Source organism: Phacochoerus africanus, chromosome X, assembly GCF_016906955.1.
Source record: "Phacochoerus africanus isolate WHEZ1 chromosome X, ROS_Pafr_v1, whole genome shotgun sequence".
NCBI lineage: Eukaryota > Metazoa > Chordata > Mammalia > Artiodactyla > Suidae > Phacochoerus > Phacochoerus africanus.
Window position 1 is genome coordinate 110,729,418 of NC_062560.1, and position 10,235 is coordinate 110,739,652.

The window sequence follows — 10,235 nt, forward strand, 5'->3', positions numbered from 1 at the left end:
GGTGGAGGTTGGGCTGAAGGGGTTGAATGGGGTCAGGTTTGGAAGGTCTTCCATGATGATCATGCCTTAGAGTTGGAAGGGGTTTTTGCTGGAGGTACTGGGGATCCATTGAAAGTGGTTTAGGGAGCGAGTGAAAAGGTCCGATTTTCTTTTTAGAAAACAAAGAGTCATAGAGGACCCATTGAGAGTGGTGGGGTGCAGAAGGGTGACTCTTGGCAGCGGGAAACTAGTTAGGGGGCTGATGCAACATGGTCCAGGCCAAAAGTGGCAAAGGCTGGAAGTGAGACAGTGGAACGGTGACGAGGGACAGCCCTGGAAACAGGGCCCGCTAACGTGGGGCTGCAGCCTGCCTGCCTGCCTGGTTTAGTCAAAGCAAGCATGTGGCCGGTGCCGGACTCGCGGCCCCCCTCCCAGCTGTCCCCAGGCTGCCGCCCAGTCGGGTGTGCTCAGCAAAGTCAGACTGACTGGCTGTAACGTGAGCTCTGGCCCTGCAGAAACCATGGTGCTGCCGCCGCCGCGGAAGAAAAAAACTTGTCTAATGCATTCCAGAGCCAAAGAGAAATGCCTTTTGGATTACCCGCAGTTTAGGCCTTTCTCCACGGCTCCCCCTCTGCTGGGGAAGATCTTGGAGAACAAGGAGGAAGGGAAAGCAGGCGTGAGAGCAGGAAAGGGAAACCGGACAGAGTGGGGGGCGCTGGGGGAAGAACGGGTCCCAGCAGGTGGTAAATGCCAGGTCACGGGTGCAGGCAAGGCCTGGGGAAGCCTTGCTCAGAGTTTGAGGTCCGGGAAGGCTCGTTGCCCTCCTGCTCCCACGTTTTGGAAGAGGTCGATCACGGGTTGAGTGCCCGCCACTTAGCAGAAAGCTGGGCCTGCCCACGCCGGGGACACGAGGACGTTTCCGCCACGCCCGAGGAGCCTGGGGCTGAGGGGAGGGCAGCCAGGCGGCAGGCGTGCCCTGGGCCGCTCCCCTGACTCCCAGGCTTGCCTTTTCCAGGCCCTGCAACTGGTTTCTCTTTACCGACGTCCTGAAGAGGCTGAAGCTTTCCTCCAGGATCTTTCAGGCTCGGTTCCCGCACTTTGAAATCGCCACCCTGCCCAAGGCCGAGTTCTGCCGGCAGGTGGCCTCCAGTCAGCTGCTGACTCCTGCCGAGAGGCCTGGAGGCCTGGACGCCACCTCCGCCCTGGGCTCCTCTGAGACTGTGGAGCTGGTGCGGTACGAGGCGGAGCTGCTTCGCCTCCTAGGGTCGGAGGTGGAGTTCCAGCCCTGGAACAGTTGACCGGGAAAAACGCCCCCCCCCTTCTGTCTCCTCCCAAGTTCACCCCTCCCCCACCTCCCGTGTCTCTCCCCACCGAGCACCGGACTGCAGACTGAGGCAATAACACGGACCAACAAGAAGCCGCCTTATCAATGCCAGCATGCCAGCATTAGTGACTGGATTCTGGATTTTTTTTTTTTTTTTTTTTGGTTACAGTTAGTTCTCATCTCCCTGTCATCGTCATTGTTGTCGTGGTTGGTGATGGGGGTGGAAAGTTGAACTCTGCGTCTGAGGACAAGAGGTCCCAGGGGTGGTGGGAGGTGGCGCCAGGGTCCCTTGGACTGGCCTCCTTGTGTGTGACCGAGATCAAACCTGGGCCCTGGGTGGCTGCAGCCTCTCTCTCTCTCGAGGAGAAATGAAAAAAGCCCAAATCTCTGAGCGCCCCCTCCGTTCCCCTGTGTTCTTCTGTCTTCCATAGTATTTATTTTATTAGTATTTAATTTGTATTGTTTCATTGGTTTCTGATAAGTCTGTATCACTGTGACGATTTGAGACAACTCGTTGTATTGAGGGACTTTCCTCACCTCCTTTCTTTGTCTTTCTTGATGAAGCTCTGAGGCCGAGTCCCCTCCCTCTGAAAACGTTCCTCCCAGGTTTTTTTCCCACCGCTGGGGAGGGCCGGGCGGGCCGGGGGGGCCGTCGACTCGTGACCGGTGAAGGCGGCTGGCGCTGGCGCAGGGCTAGGGGCTTGGGGGTAAATCCTGAGGCTTTGGTGCTCACCCCTCCCCCAGTTTATTCTCCTCTCAAGCCCCTGCCCTTCGCAGCAGCCCTGCTGTCTGTCGCAGGTTAGTGTTTACTGGGGAGGGAAGGGCGGTGGGGCTAAGGGGTTAAAGAGTTGCTCTAATGAGGAGGGTCAAGAGTGGGTCGCCCCCTCCTCGCTGTCCTCACTGCCCTCCTCGGAGCGCACAACATGGGTTTGTTCCCGCAGCTTTCACCCCTGCTCCCCCGGCGACCCCACCCCATCCCGCCCCACCCCGCCCTGGATCCTGAGCCTCTGAGCACCCTGCCCTCGTCCCCCTCTCTCCCCCTCACTGCACCCCTTTCGTCTCTCGCCTTTCTCCCTCTGCTCCCCATTCTCCTTTGGAATCTGCAGAGGGCTCTGGGATTGCCTGCCAGATGCAGAAACCCAGGCCGCGGCTATTTCCTAGGCGAGCGCGCTAGGCGAGCGCGCGCAGGAGCCTGGCATCCAGCCGGCTCCAGGCCTGCCTGGGGACCCGGGGCCTGGTGCGTGTCCCCACCAGGCCTCCCTTCCAGGCTGGGTTTGTCCCTGGAGAGAGTGGGAGAGAGGCCGGGGCTCCGGCTGCTTCCCCCCAGCCCCCTCTGTGGCCGTGTCTTTCCCACTCTTGTTCTTATTTTTCTACCAATTGCTATTTTTCCGAACAATCCTTGTAGAGAGTATGTACCATGCAAAGGCGGGAGGGCCTCCCTATGGCCGGCTCTGGTTGGAGATGGTACAGTTTTATTGTACAGGTGCTAAAACAACAACAACAAAAGAAGAAAATGGAAAAAAAAAAGATTAAAAAAAAGGCAAAAAAAAAAAAGCCAGTTTGAGGATGGGACAATCTGTTCTCTGGAGACTCCTGACCCTGCAGGAGCATTGGTGGTTATTTTCTTTGTATTGTGTTTGTTCTTTGTTCCCAGGGGGAGGTTCTAGGCCCCCTTCTGTAGGACTGCTCCCCACCCCCACCATACTGCCCAGTTGGTTTTGAACAGTTGTTCTCCCTTTTTAAAAAAAAAAAAAAATATATATATATATATATAAAGTTGAGGGGTTTTTTTGGGTTTTAATTTTTTGATTTTGTTGGGGTTCATGGTATTGTGTGGTTTCTTTTATGTTTGCCTTTACTTTTTGCATTTGGGTGTGTATTTTGGCTGCCCTTTGTTTCGTTTTGAGCAACTGGCTGTGGAGTCGTCTAAAACACTTGCATACTGAAAAACCTGTGTCAGGGCCTCTGTCTCCGGTCTCTTTTCTGTCCTCCCCACATGCACGGGCTTTTCCGTGGTTCAAGAAGACGGCATCCCCACGAAATCAGTGCCGAAAGCCCCAATCCTGCTTTGCAGTTTGGGGGCCTTCTGGGCATAGCCAATGTGGACAAGGTCAAGGGGCCAGTGAACATCTAGGTCACTGGGGTAACATCTAGAAGGAAAAGGAAAGGCAGGGGCAAGTCCTGGGTCCGGGCTAGTGAGGAGAAATGAGTGCTTGCCACTGAACATGCACACAGATTCCTCTTTGGCCCCAGGAGCAGCAGGATCGCAGGGAGGGGCCCTCTGAGGCGGCTGCTGCGACGGGATGATCCATCCGTATTCAGGCTGCGGCCTGCAGCAGCTTGACATGCGATCTTGGCTCCCAGACCTAGGACTGGGACTGGACCTGGGCTGCAGCGGTGAAAGTGCCGAATCCTAACCAGAACCCAAGCCTCCACAGGGACAGCACAGGATCCTTAATCCCCCTAGACCACTAGGGAACTCCTGAATATTCCTTTTTAATTCAAGGGAATCACCTGCCTGCTGGTGCTCTTTCTTGCCCTGGGCCACCTGTGTCAGCAGCTGACTTCATGGTCTTGTCATTGCTCTCGCTGTCTAACCAGTGTCCCCTGCTGTTCACCTGTGGTTCTGCTTTCCTAAGTAAGACCCAGCTCCTGTGGAGGCAAGATCCCCATCCTGGATTTCACAACTTTTCTCCTTACTTCCAAAAGACAGGGCTAGAAGCTATAATTCCTTCTGACTACTGGCACCTGAACAAGCCTGTTACTGTTTTGAGGGGAAGGAGAGGTTTGCAGGCCTGGGAGGAGGCCCTTGTAAGCTCAGTTCATAGGGCCTCTCACTGCGGCTGGGCTGGGCCTCCGGAGAGCACTGTCAGCTTACAGGCCCGGGGGGTCGGGGGTGGGAGGCGTGTCTGGCCAATGGGAGGCCAGCCAGCCCTCGGAGTGAACTGCGAGCTGCTCTCTTTGCTCAAACCCCAGGAGCGGGCTTCGACCCTGGTCTTTCTGCTCAGATGGAGGAGCAGCATTAAATCTCCCTGTTGGCCTTCGCTTCTCCACTTTCTGATCCCGAGGGCTTGGGTCCCCGAACACACCTGAGGCCATGTGATGAGTGCGAGGATCCGGCTGGGCCCAGGATACTGTGAGAGCTCAGAGGAATGCGCAAGGGCCCCATGGTGGTTGGAAGTGGTGCCTAGTTGACAAGTAGGAAAATGGGAATTGGGAGTGGCAGGGAAGAATCTTCAAACTAAGCGGACATCTGAGCACAGGCTGGGAGATAAAGAGGAGGGTCGTGTGTGCAAGAAACTGCAACCCACTTCAGTGTCATGGCAGCTTGAAGGGACAAATGGGGAAGGAGGGTGTAGGAGCCCTACCGGCTGTGCCAAGGAGCATGGCTTTGACCTTTGCCTTGAACGATGGGGAACTATGGGAACTCTCGAAACTGGGTAGTGACAGAGGCTTTTTTTTTTTTTGTCTCTTTAGGGTCACGCCCGTGGCATATGGAGGTTCCCAGGCTAGGGGTCTAATTGGAGCTGTAGCTGCCGGCCTACACCACAGCCACAGCAACGCTGGACCCTTAACCCACTGAGTGAGGCCAGGGATGGAACCTCCTGTCCTCATGAATGCTAGTCGGGTTCGTTAACCGCTGAGCCATGACGGGAACTCCAAGGCTTTTTTGACTTTACTACATTGGTAAAAATGTGTTGGAGGTAGGACAGGCAGAGGGAGGGGAAAGGGCGATTGCTTGAGATTCATTTTTATTTTTTTATTTTATTTTTGTCTTTTTGCTGTTTCTTGGGCCACTCCCGCGGCATATGGAGGTTCCCAGGCTAGGGGTCAAATTGGAGCTGTAGCCTCTGGCCTATGCCAGAGCCACAGCAACGTGGGATCCAAGCCGCATCTGCAACCTACACCACAGCTCACGGCAACGCCGGATCGTTAACCCACTGAGCAAGGGCAGGGACCGAACCCGCAACCTCATGGTTCCTAGTTGGATTCGTTAACCACTGTGCCACGACGGGAACTCCCGATTGCTTGAGATTCAGAAGGAAGGATGATGGGTGAGTGGTGGGGGTACTATAAAGATTTCCATTTAGGGCAGGAGGGAGATGCTGTGGGCAAAATCAGAATGACCCCAAAGGACCAGGAAGTGGTCCTTTGGGAACCCATGGACAGCCTTGGGGGCTTGGGTTTGGGTGTGAGGGTACACACACCCCTTTATTTCTCTGGAGAAAGTGAGTTAAAAGTGGAACCAGGAGTTCCCGCTGTGGCTCAGCGGTTAACGAACCTGACTAGCATCCATGAGGACAGGAGGTTCCATCCGTGGCCTCGCTCAGTGGGTTGGGGATCCCGAGTTGCTGTGGCTGTGGTGCAGGCCGGCGGCTACAGCTCCGATTGGACCCCTAGCCTGGGAACCTCCATATGCTGAGGGTGCGGCCCTAAAAAGACAAAAAGACCAAAAACAAAAGTGGAACCAGACAGCAGTTTCTTGTCTCTCGCTTTCGGATTCCTTTCCCCTCACCTCTGGAGTCCTTTCACTACCCTTCTCCCAGAGTGGGAAGATCAAAGCAGGAGGTTTGGACTGTGAATCCCATAAAGCAGGAGGTAAATCTGCATCCCTGGTCCGCACTGGGGTGAGGATGCTGGCCTCTTACTAAATGAGCTGATCCTTTCAGTACGGCCTGGGGGAAAGGGCCTGCCCACCGCTTAGCACCCAGGCTGACCTCAGGTGAGCGAGAACCTAATCTTTTGGACCTAAATGGGGCTCAGTTTACGGACGACAGAGGAGAATCACATTGAGTAAACACGGCTGTTTAGCCGGAGTTAGTTCCTCCTACATGCTGAAGTCACCAGCCGAGTTAATGATGGTCTTACCAGAATGTTCCTCTTTGGGGCGCAGGGTTGAAAGGGAGGCCCTGCTCAAGTCTCACTCTCCCTGAGAAAGGGCCATTCCTCCGCTCTCCCTGCATCCCCATTTAGGTCGGGGTGGTGAATTGGGCGGTAAACTCCTGTCGGTTCCGTATTCTAACCTATGAGGGTCCCGCCCCTGCTGAGACGTGTGTGCGTGTGTGTTTGGGGGGGGGGATGGGGTCGGCCCCGAGGACTGCCTGCTTAGCTGCCAGGAGGAGGCGCCAAGTGCTCGGGCCTTCTGGACCCCGCAGCAGGGCGGGCCGGACTCCACGTGTTCCTCTAGACCACAGCTTTCCACGGCCGGCAAGGGGCGCTGGCCAGACGCAGCGTTGTGCAGCTGGGCTCGGATGTCACCCCGTCCGCATGCCGGCTCCCCAGGAGCCCGGGCTCATGCCGCGGGCGGCCGCAGCCATCCGCGGGAAAACGGCTGTCGCTGGCGCCCGGATCGTTGATTTCAAGGTTGAAAGCGGCGCCGCGTGAAAGTATAGCTACAAGCAGGCCGCAGTGGGGAGGTGGGCCAGGCCAGGCGCCCGGCGGCACGGGGCGGTGGCCGGGGCTCACACGCACCGCCAGGACAAGAGCGGCTGCCGGCGCTGAAGGCTAGGCCAGCCGCGTGCTCACCTGCTAGTCCGGGAGGCGGGGGGCCGGGGAGGGGGCGGGGAGGGGGCGGGGCCAGGGCGCGACCGGCCAATGGGGAGAGGGCATTCAAAGGACTGCTAAATCCACCCCCCCCCCGGAAAGTGGAGGGGGCGGGGGCCCTGGGGAAAGTTCCAAGATCTCGAGCGAAGAAAGGCCTTGGTTGAGGGCTCACGGTCAGGACAGAGGGACGGGAAGATGTCGGCTTCGGCTGTCTCTCTCTGGAGCGGCAGGCCCCGCCCTGGCCACCTCTCCCTTCCCCGGCTCCTTCAGGCCGCCCGCCCGCCCGCCTTCGCTGGCTCCACAGCGCCACCTGCTGGACACGGGCCCCCAGCCTGGCGTGCCAAGGCGGCGGCTGTTGCTGCGACCCACCACCTTGGCCTCCCAAGCCTGGGAGCGGCCCAGAGGGCAGAGCTCACTCACCTCGGATCCAGCGGCCTTCGAGCCGGAGGCACTTGCCTCTTTAAAAATACATGATCGGGGAGTTCCCGTCGTGGCGCAGTGGTTAACGAATCCGACTAGGAACCATGAGGTTGCGGGTTCGGTCCCTCCCCTTGCTCCGTGGATCTGGCGTTGCCGTGACCTGTGGTGTAGGTTGCAGATGCGGCTCGGATCCCGCGTTGCTGTGGCTCTGGCGTAGGCTGGTGGCTATAGCTCCGATTCGACCCCTAGCCTGGGAACCTCCATATGCCGCAGGAGCGGCCCAAGAAATAGCAAAAACAAAACACAAAAAACAAAAAAAAAACATGGTCGGGTCTGAAAGACTACGGTCGTGCGAATAATATTTCTTGCCCCGCCCCTTCCACCGGACCTGACATTTCTACCACTCGGTTCCACCCAAAGATGAGGCCATAGTGATGTCCCAGGAAGGGGGCATCAGCAAAAGGCAGGAGTTCAGAGTCCCTCGAGGCATCTGGTGACAGCAAGTCACTGCAGGAAGCAGCCTTGCGTTCCTTGTGTACCCTGGTGTCCTGGGGTGGCCACAGACATGGGGAAAGGAGGCAGCTGCCCATAGCGCTATAAGAGGGGTCAGCAGCGGTGGTGGCCCCCAAGAACGGGCTGTCCTTCTCCCTCCCCTCTGTCTGCCTTAGTATAGGGCTGAAATCCTCACGATTAGAAACAGGACTCATTCATTCTTTCCATAAACATTTATTGAGCACCTACTGTGTGCCAGGCACTGTGCTAGGCGCTGGGGATACATCAGTGACTAACACACAGTCCCTGTCCTTGAGGAGCTCACAGTCTATTGGAGGGAAAACATACATAAACACATAGCTAAGGAGCTACTGTGTGCTAAGTGCTACAATAAGAGGTATATACAAAGTGCTGTGGGAGCCCAGAGGAGCGAGTAATGCACTGGCTGCTGGGAGTGAGGAGCAAGTCTCTTGACTCCATTAAACTAAACCATTGCAAAGGCAGGGATGTCGTTGCCACATGACCCTGGTTGAAATGAACCTGTCTCCTGAGGCTCTCCTCTAGCCCTCTCCCATAACTATATCAGCACAGGTTAATCAGATTAGCTAATTTAACACTTTGAGGAGGAAAGAAACTGGACAGGGAAGTTTCTTTAGAGGCAGGGGATGTTCAAAGTAGTAACGACTCTTGAGTGCTAAGGCTGGGGGTGGGGTGGGGTGGGGGTTCCAGAGGGCACTGGGCCAGGGAGGGCAGGCCCTGGGCAGTGGAGCACCTGCGGTGAGTGCCTGTGCAGAGGGGAGGTCGGAGGTCACCTACCTCAAACTTTGGTCCCCATCTCTCACCAGCTCAATCAGCGACCGTTCGCTGATGCTCACTAGATACTTCGTAGTGTGCCCTGCTCTGTGGGTGACATAGTCCCCCGCCCCTCAGAAGGCATCACACTAACTGGGGAGACTAAATAGGTCCAGGTTGTTGAAGATCGACGTGACAGTTTGTGATTATCATAGAGGAGATGTCACAGGCTGCTCACCATCAGTTGCCAAAAGAGCGGCAATTGCAACCCATTTAAAATGAACTCGCTTAAGGATAGGCTGGTCTGGGGAGGCAGCTTCCATGAACTGAACCCTGAAGGATGCGTACAATTTAACTGGTACAGAAGGGCGGGAAGAACACTCTGGCTGAGCAGAACCAAGTAAAGCAAAAGCACAGAAGTGGAAACTCCAGCAGAGGCACGTGCAAAGGCCAGTGCGTCCGTCCGTTTGACTGGAGCAGTACGCGGGGTGGAGGCACAATGTAAGACCCCTGTGGAAGTCAGTTAGGACTTGCTAGTAGAGGGCCTGGCCGGGAGGTCCAAGACTTGGGACCTCGTCTGAAGACAGAGCTGAGACTAAGCGCAAAATACTCTGGAACGACTGCCCTGAGCCCTCAAGGGCTCCCCCACCCCTCCTCCGGAACCCCTGGACTGCTTCATGACTCAGAAAAGAAAGGGTTAATGCCCAGCTGCTAAAAACAGATCGGAGGTTAAGTTTTTTGAGCATCACGCCTACATGTAAGGCAGTGACGAGCCCCTGGAGGCTTTTTGGCAGAGGAAGAACAGAATCCTGGCCCTAGCAGATTGGAGGGGGTGAGAACGGGTCCCACCGGGGGGCGGGGGGGGGGGCTGCCGTGTCCAGGGAGGGAGATAAGCTCTGGGTAAGTTGGAGCCAGGCTGGAGGCTCTGGGAATGTAGAGGAAAAGCTTGAGAGACACGGCAAACCCCGCTGGACTTCAGGAGATGGGGAGGGGACAGGGTCAAGTGAACGCAGCCATCAGATGGCCCTGAAATGTTGAGCTTAGAGGGTCAGGAAACTGGTGGCACCATTAAGAGAAATAGACACGTCATGACGGCCTTTTCGTTTGGAAAGGTGTGTGTGTAGGACTTTCAAAATTCATTTTCAATAGCAGGTCAGTCTCTGAGGGACTGACAGGCGTCTAGGTAGAAAATCCAGCAGATCACTGGAAATGGGAGCCAGAAGCCGAGGGGAAAGTGGGGGCTGGAGCTCTAGATTGCAAACCCAACCCCAAAGCACCTCACTAGAGCCAGGAGGACGGATGAGGCCCTTGGGGGCACCCACACCTCAAGCCGTAGATGCGGAGCCAGCACGCGCACAGACGGAGGGCGGTGGCCGTGGCGGTGGCAGAGGAAGGGGCTGAGCCCAGCCATTGTGGGAGGGGGTGGGAAGTAGTGTCAAGTGCCGTGAGGGCTCGCAGGAGCCAAGAACTGTGACGAAGACCTTCGATGTCACTGCAGGGGTATCAGTGACCTTCAGATGATGAATTCTATGGGGTTGGGGAGAGGGGGCCCCCTAACCCATGAGGCAAAATCCATTAAACATTTTTAAACATAAAAAAAACGGTTAAACATGTTTTAACCTTTGTGCAAAAAAACCTTTTAAGATGACCCTTTCTCAAGATGCTTTACTTTCCACCACCAGGA

The 10,235-nt window shown here is 56.2% G+C and overlaps 1 protein-coding gene across 5 annotated transcripts in view; it reads left to right on the forward strand.

The window, feature by feature from the left end:
- Window positions 1–1,756, forward strand: part of BCORL1 (BCL6 corepressor like 1) — a 64,037-nt gene extending 62,281 nt beyond the window's left edge. For all 5 annotated transcript variants that reach the window (XM_047764425.1, XM_047764423.1, XM_047764427.1 and 2 more), the window contains one exon: window positions 995–1,756. In XM_047764425.1, the coding sequence (XP_047620381.1) occupies window positions 995–1,277 (283 nt within the window). In that variant the 3' untranslated portion in view covers window positions 1,278–1,756. The remainder of the gene's footprint in view (window positions 1–994) is intronic.
- The last annotated feature ends 8,479 nt before the right edge of the window (window positions 1,757–10,235 follow it).